The sequence below is a fragment of the Thamnophis elegans genome, chromosome Z, assembly GCF_009769535.1.
Source record: "Thamnophis elegans isolate rThaEle1 chromosome Z, rThaEle1.pri, whole genome shotgun sequence".
Classification (NCBI taxonomy): Eukaryota; Metazoa; Chordata; class Lepidosauria; order Squamata; family Colubridae; genus Thamnophis; species Thamnophis elegans.
Window position 1 is genome coordinate 122,664,406 of NC_045558.1, and position 13,601 is coordinate 122,678,006.

General features: G+C 45.1%; 1 protein-coding gene across 1 annotated transcript in view; it reads right to left on the minus strand.

The window, feature by feature from the left end:
* Positions 1-7,989: 7,989 nt before the first annotated feature.
* Positions 7,990-13,601, minus strand: part of LOC116523069 (integrin alpha-X-like) — a 57,461-nt gene continuing 51,849 nt past the window's right edge. Inside the window, exons 26-30 of the mRNA XM_032238248.1 lie at positions 12,902-12,979; positions 11,755-11,877; positions 11,159-11,251; positions 9,386-9,496; positions 7,990-8,260 (exon numbers count right to left, since the gene is read on the minus strand). Coding sequence (XP_032094139.1) covers positions 8,159-8,260; positions 9,386-9,496; positions 11,159-11,251; positions 11,755-11,877; positions 12,902-12,979 — 507 coding nt within the window. The 3' untranslated portion in view covers positions 7,990-8,158. The remainder of the gene's footprint in view (positions 8,261-9,385; positions 9,497-11,158; positions 11,252-11,754; positions 11,878-12,901; positions 12,980-13,601) is intronic.

The following is a 13,601-nucleotide window of genomic DNA, read 5'->3' on the forward strand; positions in this document are numbered from 1 at the left end:
CTAGGCCAACCCTGTAAGAGCAAGGACCCGTTAATTGCAGAATGCGCCCCAGTAACCCCCTCAGCTCACCCCCCATAGTTCTGCGCAAAAACCAGATCCCCCATTTCAAAACCCCTGGCAGGGTCATCGTTGTCAATAGGTTTGTCATTGCAGTAGCTGGGGTTAAATAGATCAAGGTTAATCTGGAGGCGGTGGCCCATTAACAATTCTGCAGGGCTGCGGTTAGTTAGGGGACATGGAACTGTGTGCTGTACTAAAAGGTATTTGTCAATTTGGGCCTGCCAATCCCCTGGACCTAGCCTAGCTAGGGACTCCTTAACAGATCGCACTGTCCGCTCCGCCATGCCATTGCTGGAGGGATGGTAAGGGGCCACCAAAATGTGGCGGATGCCATGTCCCACTAAGAACATCTGGAAAGATGCAGACGTCAACTGGGCCCCATTATCTGACACCAATATGTCCGGGCACCCATGAGTCGTGAACATCTTTCGCAATGCCCTGATCAGAGCCTCGGTAGTGGTCGATGGCATTAGGAAGACTTCCACCCACTTTGAATATGCATCAGCCACTACCAGGAACATCTGTCCGTGCAATGGCCCTGCAAAATCCAAATGGATCCTAGCCCAGGGAGTCTTGGGGGTCCTCCCACTTCCTAGGTTTTGCCGCGGGGGGAGATGGCCTGGACTGCTGACATTCCTGACACCTATTCACCCACTGTGCAATATCCTGATCCAAACCAGGCCACCACATGTAGCAGGGCCTTCATCCTTATATCCCAGAAAGCCCCTTGTGCAGACAGTGGAGGATAGGTTCCCGCAGTTGAGGAGAAACAACTACTCTATGGCCCCACAGTAGATATCCCCTTGTACCAACAGTTCATGCTGCCTGTGCTTGAATGCAGGAACTGCGAAGTAAGCTGCGGCCAACTCCTCCTCGCCCAATCTAAAACCTGAGTCAAAGTAGTATCCCTAGCCAAATGGGTGGAAACATCTGTAGCTGTTAAGAGAACCAGAAGGTCCTCAATCAGTAAAACTAGGGGGTCAGGATCTGGGTCAGTCTCAGTCTAGAGGTTACAAGGGCACGAGTGACTGTTGTAAGGGTCTCCCGGTTCAGGTAGGGACGCAACTGGTGCACCAGGCGAACTTGGGCAAATGCCCCCCTGGTCACAGCCGACAGATGGTGTTCGAGAGTCAGCTGTGGGTCCAGGAGGACTCCCAAACTGCGAACCCTGTCTGAGGGGCGTACTGTTTGACCCCCCAGCCTGAGAGATGGAAAACTTGGCCAATTAGTAGGAGGGAAACACACCAGCCACTCGGTCTTATCCGGATTGAGTACAAGCTTGTTAACCCCCATCCAGGCCCTAACAGCCTTGAGGCACTGGCACATCACGTCAACCGCTTCACTGAGTTGGCACAGGGCGGACAGATACAACTGTGTATCGTCCGCATACTGATGGTATTTTATCCCGTGCCATCGAATGATCTCACCCAGCGGCTTCATGTAGATATTAAACAGGAGGGGGGAGAGGACCGAACCCTGCGGCACCCCATAGTTCAGGGGCCTAGGGGTCGATCTCTGCCCTCCCACCAACACCAACTGCGATCTGTCCGAGAGGTAAGAGGAGAACCACCGTAGAACAGTGCCTCCCACCCCCACCTCCTGCAGTCGTCGCAGAAGGATACCATGGTCGATGGTATCGAAAGCCGCTGAGAGGTCAAGGAGCACTAGGACGGAGGGATGACCTCCATCCCTGGCTCTACAGAGATCATCGATCAGCGCAACCAAAGCGGTTTCCGTGCTGTAGCCAGGCCTAAATCCCGACTGGAAGGGATCTAGATAATCGGTTTCCTCCAAGGACCGCCGGAGCTGAAAGGCCACCACTTTCTCAACAACCTTTCCCACGAAGGGGAGGTTGGAGACTGGACAATAGTTGTTTAAAATGGCTGGATCCAAAGATGGCTTCTTCAGGAGGGGTCTCACCACCACCGCCTTTAAAGCAGGGGGAAAGAACCCCTCCCGAAGGGAGGCGGTAACAACCGCCTGGATCCAGCCCCGTGTCACCTGTTTAGGAGGGAACGGGTTATCCTGAACAAGGCGGCTGGGCGCGACTCAGCGGAAGCTATCAGAGAGGCAATGTGTGTTCTTTTTGTCGTCCTAATTGCCCGGAGGTAGACTCTGATGCTGGATGTTAAAAGCGCTCGGTCTGACTCAGACTTACTGGATCTCCATCGTTGCTCTAGGCATCTCTTACGGCGCTTCATCTCCCGGAGTTCCTCAGTAAACCAAGGACCCCTCCTGGATCCACTGCCTCGGATCGGCCGTAAAGGTGCAATCCGGTTAAGAGCCTCTGCCGCTGCTGAATTCCAGGCAGCAACCAGAGTCTCCGCCGGACTGCGGGAGAGGGTATCAGAAACTACACCAAGCTCCGTCTGAAAGCCCAAAGGGTCCATAAGGTGCCTGGGGTGGAACCACCTAATCGGTTCCTCCTCCCTACAGTGGGGGTTTGGTCTCCGAAATTCAAGCCTCAGTAGGTAGTGGTCCGACCATGACAGGGGTAAGGTCTTGCTACCCCTCAAACCAAGATCACAACTCCACTGCTCCGAGAGGAATACGAGGTTGAGCGTGTGACCCGCTGAGTGAGTCGGGCCCCGAATTACTTGGGTCAAGCCCATGACTGTCATGGAAGCCATGAACTCCTGCGCTCCATCAGACTGTTCCCCGAGCGAAGGCAAATTGAAATCCCCCAGAACCATAAGCCTGGGGAACTCAATTGCCAGCTCAGCTACTGACTCGAGGAGCGAGGGGAGGGCTGCTGCAACACTGTTGGGAGGCAGGTACATTAACAGCAAGCCCACTTGACCCTTGAGGTCCAACTTCACCAGCAAGGACTCACACCCGACAAGCTCCGGAGCAGGGATCCTACAAGGTACTAGCGACTCTCGGATAACAATAGCCACACCCCCACCCCTTTTCTGGGGTCGCGGCTGATTAAGCACCTGAAAACCCTCTGGGCACATTTCAGTGAGGGGGACTCCTCCCTCCGGGCCCAGCCAGGTTTCAATAATACATGCCAGGTCTGCCCTCTCGTCTAAAATTAGGTCCTGGATGAGGGGAGCCTTGTGAACTACAGACCTGGCATTTAGCGACAGCAGTCTGAGACCAGGGTCCTGATTACTCACGCCATCTGGCCTTGGAGTGGGACTCATAGGGCCGGAAGGAGGGATCTCTATGACGTAGCGAGCCCTCCTTCTCCGGTAATGGCCAGCCCTAAAGTCCCCGCCATATCTGCCCCTCCCTGTTAAGACCGTAATGCTCCGGCCCACTCCCATGTCCATGGTCCCTCCACCCACCCCCATAGCCCCCGCATTTCCTGACAGGCCCTTCGAATCAGTCATCCTGAGATTGGAGTAGGCCCAGATCCCCCCAACACCTCTGCAAAGCACTCAGTGTGGGGGAACCTGGTTCCCATCCCAATCTCGCTTACACACCCAAACACTCACTCACTCACACCCCTACAGAAATTTAAAATACAGCAATATAATATAAAAAAGGAATTAAACAAATTACAAAGTTAAAAAGTGTGGGCTCATTCAATCAAATACATACGTACCACATGCACTCCCCATACAAAAGAAAAATTGCGCAACTATTAGAAGATGTAAATGTAGTAGATAATAATGCAGGGGGCACTGTAGCTTCACCCCTCTCAATCTTGGCGGAGGACTTGTTGGACATCTCAGAGGTGCAAGCCTCATCTAACGCTGCTTGCAGGCTGAGCTCAGAATGGGCCAACAAACGACGAGGTAACCTCGAATCGTCACCCCGCACACGAATTGCTGAAGTAGGGAGTCATCTAGATTAGGAAAATCGCAGTGCAATGCTGCAGCCCTGAGGGCAGCCACATACTGGTTCACTGACTCCCCCTCCTTCTGAAGCCTTTGCTGGAACGCATAGTGCCTAGCTATGCGAGACGGAGCTGGGGTGTAATGGTTCTGCAGTCCTGTCAACAGACTCTCCCATGAAAGAGACAGGACTGATTGTGGGGCAGCCAAAGCCCTGGCTGTTCCCAACATCTTGCACCCACAAACATAACAATAGCAATATATAGCAGTAGACTTATATACCGCTTCATAGGGCTTTCAGCCCTCTCTAAGAGGTTTACAGAGAGTCAGCATATTGCCCCCAACAATCTGGGTCCTCATTTTACCCACCTCGGAAGGATGGAAGGCTGAGTCAACCCTGAGCCGGTGAGATTTGAACTGCTGAACTGCTGATCTAGCAGTAACCTGCAGTGCTGCATTTAACCACTGCGCCACCTCGGCTCTTCAGGAAACATTCAGGAAATGAGCCCTCTTTCCCTCATTAGGCAAATTAGCCAAGTGGTTTGCCTCAAGGAAGCATTTGAAACGATCAATGTAAGCTTCCCAGGACTCTAACCCTAGCGCAAATGGTGCGAAATTGTTCAAAGTTGCCATTCTGAGGGAGACACGTTCTGAGGAGATTGCCTCAGCGATTAGCCGGAAGCCTTGTATTAACAATAAAGTCTGCCTTACGTGACACAGCTCTTCCTACGCCTCAGGGTATCCCACTTTCGTTGCCAGTATTATATTTGATGGGATGTCAATGACTGAGGCAAGGCAGAACTCAGCTAACAAGGCTTTATTAAACAGCTAACGCAACAGCAACTCCAGAACCCAAGATTAAGAACAGTTCCCGCTTGATAGCAATTTTTATGCAGGCAATTCTGCGGTTAGCCAATCAGAGAACGTGACTTTCTCGCTCTGGCACACGCGGCGCGTCTCGACCAATGGCAAGCCTTGGTGATGAAGCCATGTCTCTGAGGCTAAGACATAACACTATCGAAGGTGCCAAAATCAGTCTGAGTTATGGGTCACAATTTGGTTCCTTGCTTTTGGCCCTGTAGGAATAAATTTGTGTGTGTCTAAAGACATCTAGTTACCAATGTTCCTCAAGCATGGCCATTTTAAGATATGTGAACTTCAACTCCCAGAATTCCTCAGCCAGCATGGCTGGCTTTGGCATTCTAGGAATTGCAGTCCACATAACTAAAATAAACCAAGGTTAAGAAATACTGGGTAGACCACCTGGACCCCAGATCAGGCTTATATTCCACGGTCTTGTGACTTGACATTTCTGCAATGGACAACCGTAAGAGTAACTTCCCTAAATTTTAAATCTGATTGTGTCTAGGTAATTCTACCTGAATTCTTCATTTTGCCTACCTAATTAGTATAGACACAAATCAAAAGGTAGCTAAATTGAACTAATGTTAAACCACCCCTAGTTCTGCATATTTTCTCCTCTTTGAAGAAGGAACTAAACAATCACGACCATGTATTTCATAGAACAAAATTCCCACAGTTGTTGCCCATCTACCTAACGTGGAAGACATTTTGCTGGTCCTCTCCTCCTGCAAAGGCTCATGGGATGCTAGGAGAGAGTGGGAGGGGAACTTTGCATTTCCAAAATAACCACTTTGAAACGCACTGGGTTTCATTAAGGGCAGAAATTGTTCAAAATGTGTACTTTAAGAAATATTTCCTAATTTAATGCACAGGAAGTAAAATATGGGTTTCCACACAATTCAAGAGAACCTTAAATGCAGCGGTTTGATGTAAATCGTGCAGAGCCCAGGAAGATGTCAACAGAAAATTGAATCACACCCCTGCGAGCTTATGGGAACACCTTGTTAAATTCACTTTAACTTCCTTCTTTTCAAAACAGCAGTTCTGAAATATATTGATACAGAAGGTCAAGAGGTTTCTAAATACTCTTGCCACTATCGTCCGTTATCTCTTTCCCAATCCCTCGGATCTGCCTCTGATTGGAAGAAGAAAAAGGAGGCAGGCTGCTCTTATCCATCAAGAAAGAAGCCATTAAATGTGAAAGCCATTTTGCTTTCAATCCGGATAAAGAGAGAGCATTTAAAGCAACGGACTCCAACATTTTGGACACCAGGGTCTGGTTCTGTGGAGAAAGATTTTTCCACAGTCTGGAGGAAATGGCATGGTTTTGCATGCTGCCTACCATCCCACGGGTGGGGCTTTGTGTCGGGGTTCCAAATAGCATCCAAAAGTAATTCAGAGTCCAAGGCAAAGTATTGCTCAAAGTTCCAATTTATTAAGAGAGCCATGTTGGCACATCTGGGAAAACCCCAATCTGAAAGCTTCCTGGTTTTCCCCACCCAGTTGAAAGTTCAAGAACTTGCCCCCATACCCACAAGTCCCCCACATGGTCCAAACTTTCACTGCCACGAAGACAGATTCCTCCCATCCAGTTCCGTTCAGTTGCAGAGATGCAAAGACAAAGGGTGACCTTGGCTTTCTAGAAAGAATTTTGTTATGGCTGGTTCCGTACAATCCCCCCTCCCATTTTCCCACAATAGAAAATGCATAGTAAAATAATAGGGAGTGTGGCAGGCCAAAGATCCAAAAGAAATGATGGTCCAGGGGTTGGGGACCTCCTGATTAGAGGAAAGTGTCCTTGTGCAAAGAATAATCGAAGGCATGGACTCTGCTTTTAAAAAACACAGCTTCTCTTGAAGCTATCAGAAACAATGATGTGGCTGAGGCAAGCTAGAGAAACAAAAACTTGGAAAGAGCTGGCGTTCCCTGCAAAGAAGTGGGTCTCCATGATTGAAAACCAGGGTCTTTTGAATTCTCAAAACAAATTCCAGCTCTTGTGCGGTTAGGTTTTGCCCAAGCTGGGTAGGTTGGAGATGGTGTGTAGTCACCGAGAGACTAACAGTTAAACTGGAGAAGTCAGTCTCAGCTGACTTCAACATACCAAGTTCTGGTCCTTTGAGATATATTTGCAAGCACAGAGGCTCTGGTGGGGATTGAACAGGTCCAGAAGGCCTACCTCATGAACCCATGTGCTCCAAAGCACCCACTTGCCTTGGGAGATGAAGATCCACCCAGTCCCTATGTGAATTCAGGTAGTCCTCGACTTACAATCACAATTGAAGCCGGAATTATGGTCATAGGTCATTGCAGTCATAAGTAGAAGCACCCTAATGACTGGAAGTAATCTTCTGGCTTGTATCATGATTATTAAGAGAACACCACAGTTGTTAAGTGAATGTCACAGTCGTTAAGGGAAGCCATTCACTTGAGTGGGTGTTTTTGCTGAAAACATCGCCAGTCAGTCACGTGACCATGGAATGCCATGACTGGTTGTAAAGATGACTGTCCAATATGCAGTCATGTGACCGGGGGGGGGCAGTGTGACCATTTAAATGGCCAGGAGTGCTCTAGAGCCACAGTTATGACTTTAGCTGTCAACAACCATTCATTAAGCAAAGGCTATCCGTACCCTGACTATATGTGATGCGTGACAACCTGAACCACAAATTACCACTACTATCTAGCGGTTCTGAAAACCCCATCTTTGTGAGTAGTTTATGATTCAGAAAGTTGTATAAATCATGGAAATCAACTTAGCAAACCACAGCTAAATTAATTGTTGTGCAAACTTATTACAATATGTGTAAATATACTATATTAGGCAAGCGTAGCCACTGTTGGACTGTAAATGGGGAACACAGAGCAATTTCATAAGAAAGAAAAAAGACACACAGTTACTCAGAAATGACTATGGCAAAATTATTCTCTTTGCCTTCAAGTCGACCCGAAGGATGGGCACTGCATATAAGTTTAATGATCTGAAATCTAAAATCTTCTCTTGAAGTCAGGAATTTGCAGGCACCCAAGAGACAAAATTGAATGCAGCAAGGAGTGCTCTCCTGCATTTCTGCTATGCCATAAGCAGCATGCTTTGAATTCCTGCAGAAGTATTTCCCGACTTCAATTCCAAAGTGGGAGCATTCCTGGATAACTTTCCTCTGTGTCATTTTATTACCCGGTGATTTGTTGAAACCATTTTCGCGGGCAAAAAACTGCCACCATACTTATGTTTGTTTGTTTTTAAATATAAATTTATTTTAATTTTAAATTAGTTAATTCTACTTCATTTCTAGCCCTCTCGCCTCCCAATCCCTCCCATTCGTTTCCTAGAGATCTAGAGGTCCTGCCTCTCCATTTTTGAGCCCTGTTTGACTGGCTGTATTCTTCCTATTCCAGGCAAGGCGGGAATCCCGGCTTCCAAGTTGCATCCAGACCCAGAATCCCCTTCTCCCTTAGGAAGCAGCTGAAGTTGAAGGAGCTTGGTCAGTGGGAGCAGCTGCTCCTGCTGCATTTGCATCCATTTGGGGTGCACGCTTGCGTTTAAAGAATCCAAGCTGGAGAGATGATAGGGGTGGGGATAGGGAAGAGAGAGAAACAGATTTAAGTGAAGGAGAAATTGTAATGCAACTCTCAACAGTACTAAAATAACAGACCAGTAATATCAGTATCTTCCAATCTCTTTTCTAAAATGTGAAAGTAGCTGCAAAGAGTACTTAGCAGGAAATCTGTTTCTTGCCTCTGTTTTATTTTAGGTCCTGAAAAAATCCAGAGCATACAATTTAGTATGCTAACGCAGTGTTTTTTTATTTTGGGAAATTTAAGATGTATGGACTTCAACTCCCAGAATTCCCCAGCCTTCCAAGCATATCTAGCAGATCAGAAACAACTGAAGAATCAAAGTGCACAGGACAGATGAAGTTAACTTGGCTGGGGAATTCTTGGAGTTGAAGTCCACATATTTTAAAGTTGCCAAGGTTGAGAAACACTCTGCTAATGTATATGAATGTACAGGTAGTCCTCGATTTATAACCATAATTGATCCTGGCAATTACAGGTGTGTAAGTTGTGACAGTCATAAAGCAGGTCATCACATGACTGGACCCCATATTACAACCTTTTTATGGTGGTTGTTCATTGGGGGCTGCTTTAAAGCCATAAATAAATCGTAGTCATGTGACCACAGGGCTCTGCACTTGGCTATAAAGGTGGGCCAGTTGCCAAGCACCCAAAATGCAGTTACATAACACTGGAAGGGGTGACATCAGAACCTCAAAATTCAGGTCATAATTAGATTTCGACTCTGTTATAATTTCAAATGGGCACTAGGTCGTAAGTTCTTTTTTGGTTCTTCCTGCCAGACCATATTCTGAGCTACAAGAGGCTGAGATTTTATGGCGTAGAATGTGAATTGTCAAAAAATATCCCAGGGAATAATAATACTGTCATATCTTACAGCATATGGAGAATGCAGCCTGAATACATACTTTATTTCTATCTGAAGTTCCTGCTAAAAAAAATCTGCTGCCCTACTTTGCAATCAGATAGAGGGAAAACCTCCACTAAAACCGATCTCGGTTCTGCGGTTGATTTAAAGTAAAGATGGGAATAATGTCCTGTAAGCCCAGATCCTAACAAGACCCACATCAAACTGATTGACAGCACAAACTACCAGCACAAACCTTATACAAGACAGCCACTATAATGGCTAAAAGCATGATGCCTCCAATGGTGCTGCCAATGATGATGGGGACAGGATTGAACGGAGAAATTAACTCAATTTCTGTAGTGATCTGAAAAGGAAAGTGATAGCAAGCTTAAGCCTGTTCCCACAACAGGTTTCAATTCTAGGAATTGGTTTACCCCAAAACCTCCTTGCTAGATTCAACTGCAAAACAACCAATGAGACAGAGTAAGAGACTAGGAGAAATTAGCCTTTGTTGCACACTCATTTTGTTATTTATTCCTCTTTGGTGTAAACATTGTTATACAATATGCTAAAAAAGGGGAAGAACAGTACGCAAAGGAATTGTTGGATGTTTGCTGAACTTTGTTGTTTTCTTGTATTCATTTCATTACTCATCTAGGTAATGTCATCTGTACTAGAGGGCAGTGGGATTGTTCTAATAATGATAATATTACTTAGTTCAGTAATGAAACTAATGAAAACAACCAAGTTCAGAGAGCTCCTAGGACCCCCACAGTTCAACCCTATTTACAAATATCCCCTTCTGTTGGTAAGAAAATGAAAAATGGATGAATCGAGTTGGCATAATATCACTCAGCACAACTCTCCATAATTCACTATCCTTGTCCCCCGTCTCTGAACCGCTTAATGTGTTCTTTAAGCCAGGGTACCCCAACTTTTCTGACTTTGGAATTGGGGAGGGGGAAAGAATTGTTCTGTATAAGTGGTGAGCAAGTGTGCATGCGCAGTTCCATTTGCACGAGTGGCGAGCAAGGGTGCCCATCATTTGCGTACACACTCACATAAGTGGGGATGCACATGCTTCCCACCACTTCGGCGGCCCAGTTCCGAAAGGCTCAGGGCCTGGTAGTAGGCCGCAGCCTAAGAATTTGAGACCCCTGCTTTAAACTTTTTGACTCTTTCATTAGATTCGACCAACCATGACCTTCTCAGTCTTCCCTTTCTTCTCAATCATTCATTCTTCCTTCGTATGTTTTATGCTTCAATCTTCCTTCATTTTCTCTCCATGACCGAATTACCTCAATATATTTTTGTACCAGTCCCTTGATTTTGCATTCAAATCACCTTCACTCAGTTCACATTCATTCTTGACTCTCTTTTGTCATTCTCCCAAGTTCAACTTATTACTGCATTTCTCCTGACAAACCCAGCCCTCATTTCCACATTACAAAATCGGCAGCTGCATGTTTTTTTTTTTTTACTAGCAGCCCCTTCTGTTGCTTTCAATAAAGATCCACTCATCACGACAGACTACATATGGTAGCGGGAAGCCAAGTCCATTAGCTTCCCACCTAGTTCTTCTCTATTGCTTCCTCCTCTCTCCCATTCCCTGTGTTTCAAGTCTATAACAACAAATCCTCTCTGGGCACCTGATATAAAGGTTTTGTCCTTAGCATCTTGAAGATGCTACCAACTTCCATGACTCAGTTGCAACATAGACTAAGAGAGCTTTCCAAAGAACTTGAGGGCAGGATAGGAGCAATGAGTGGAAACTTATTAAAGAGAGATCTAATCTGGAACTAAGAAAAAACTTCCTGACAATAAGAACAATTAATCAATGGAACAGCCTGCTTTATGGAGTTTTGGGTGCACCGTTGCTGGACGTCTTCAAAAAAAGATTGGACAGACCTCCAAAGTCCCTTCCATAGTCAAAGAATTATAGGGATGCTATAATTCTATGACTCCTTCCTTGCATTTCCACTGCTCAACCATTAACTCTTTAATTAACCAATCCTAGCTGAATTACCTGGCTGAAATCCTCTGCTTCGTTCAGGAAAAATCTGGTCTCATCCACCCTTATGGATGCTTCGCTGCCAACATGGAAGGTTTCTGACATCAGCTTTAGAAGTGATAAGCAAATGAAAAAGATCAATATAGTTTAGTCAATGAAAGGTCAATGAAAGAGGTCAATGTAACATTGGTCTTGGAGGTGGGGCGAGGGTACTCCTGAGCATATGCAGAGCGACTGGCTTAGACTTAGGCAATCTTTCCCTGGAAGCCTCCCACCCCTCCAATATTTCCTAATAATCGATCTAATAACCAGTTTAGACTAGAAGACCTCCGTGGTCCCATCCACCCTACAATTTTGTATTTTTATATTTCTCTCCTCCTTCTCTTTTGTTTAGCTCACCAATCAGGACTAAAAAAAGAAAGTTCCTTTTTCTTATTTTCCACATATGAATCCCAAATCAAACATCAAAAGTGGGTCTGATAGCTGTTGTAAGCTGTTTCCTTTATAGGAATTATTCATGAATAGAAAATTCTTTAAAATGCTTTCTTTGTCCAAGGTATTTAATACAGAACAATGTAATGACCCTGTTATCAGACAGAGGTGCCACTTACTTTGGAAGATTTATCTTCTCTGTAAAAATCTCCAGAAAAATTGAACCTGATCGATTCTCCCTTAGCAAGACTGTTGATAAAGCAGTAAATTTTGGGGCAAGCAACAGCCCCCTCACAGCCTCTCTGTCAAAAGAAGGGAAGAGAAGAGAATTGGTATTGTACGTTCAATCCATCACAGAAGTAAAAGTTTGGTCTCCCAAGTTTTCAGACTTATGCTGGAGGCCTTCCTTAGGGAACTTTCCTCTATCAAAATGTGTGTTTTGGACTATTCTATGCAAAGTATTTATGTGGTGCATGGTCGTGTGTGGCTTCAGCTCCTAAGTATCTGATAAGCTGTTGGTAAATCACTCCTGTTGACTGACAAGGGACCAGTATCCTAGGCTTCAATCATTTCCCTGACTACTTTTGTACCTGCTCAGCCAACAATCTTAGTAGCTGTAAAATTGATTGTATGTTTTTGTTCATTGCATACCTACAACCAAGCATCTCATAAATACTACGCATAGAATAGCCACAGCACACATGAATAGCCACAGCACACATTCTGAAAGAGAGAAGTTCCCTGAGGATGGCCTCCAATCCGAGTCCAAAAGCTTGGAAGACTAGCGCTCAGGTCTATTGACCAATCCTGATTGGATCCTGCAATATTATCCTGGGACATGTATATTCGCCTTCATTCATAAGAATTCGTATTGCTGCTTGCATCTGAGACAAAAATGCATATTGGCTTCCATTGAGGCATTTCTTCTCATTAAAAAAAATACCAACCTAAATGAAGGTGTATACAGGTAGTCCTTGACTTACAGCCATTCGTTTAGTGGCTGTTCAAAATTAAAACTGCACTGAAAAGATGACTTACAATCAGTCCTCACATTTATGACAGGCACACATCTCTACAGACGTGTGATCAAAATTCGGATGCCTGGCAAATCAACATATATTTATAGTGGTTGCAACGTCCTGAGGTCACTTGGTCTCCATTTGCATCCTTTCCAGATGGAAAGGACCACCTGTATGCACTTAATAACCATTGTTAAATGGGTCACAGAATTGGACTTGACTTGCTCAAAAACCATCTTGCTTTGCAATGGAAATTCTGCTTTCCAGTTGTGGTCGTAAGTCAAGGTCTTCTATACTAAATTCTTACCTTGATGCGTTTTGTGACATTCTTCTTGCTGATTCCTGTTCTGAGGGTAAACAATGGTGTGCAGGAGAAGTGATTTTTCTAGAGTTGGGGGAAAGAAAAGTCATTTTGCACAAGTGGAACTTACAAGAAATGTACCAAGCGATGCTATGAAATAAACAGGAGTATCACAAAACATTCATGTGAACATGTTAATGGCCATTTCAAGGTCAATCTTATCTGGAAAAACAATAAATAGTTCAATGATTAGCCCTTCTTTCTTGTATGCTGGGAAAAGTAAGTTCAAATGACTCTTACTCCACCTAAATTGAATTTGCTAATAAATATGTGCTATGGTTTATTTCCAAAAATCTACATATTTGCCCATTATCCTTTTGACAATAACCCTAGCTTATAAAATTCATCCCTATTCTTTCTGGATAAAGGTAGTCCTCAATTTACAACAGTTCATTTACGTTGGAAGCTACAACGGCACTGAAAATGTTACTTACGACCGGTTTTCACACTTATGACCGTTGCAGTGTCACCAGGGTCACATGATCAAAATTCAGATGCTTGACGACTGACTCATATTTATGACCTGACAAGCAAAGTCAATGGGGAAGCCAGCTTCATTTAACAACCTTGTTACCAACTTCACAACTGCAGCGATAGGTTGTAAAATGGGACAAAACAAACACTTAGCAATGGAGATTTTGGATTC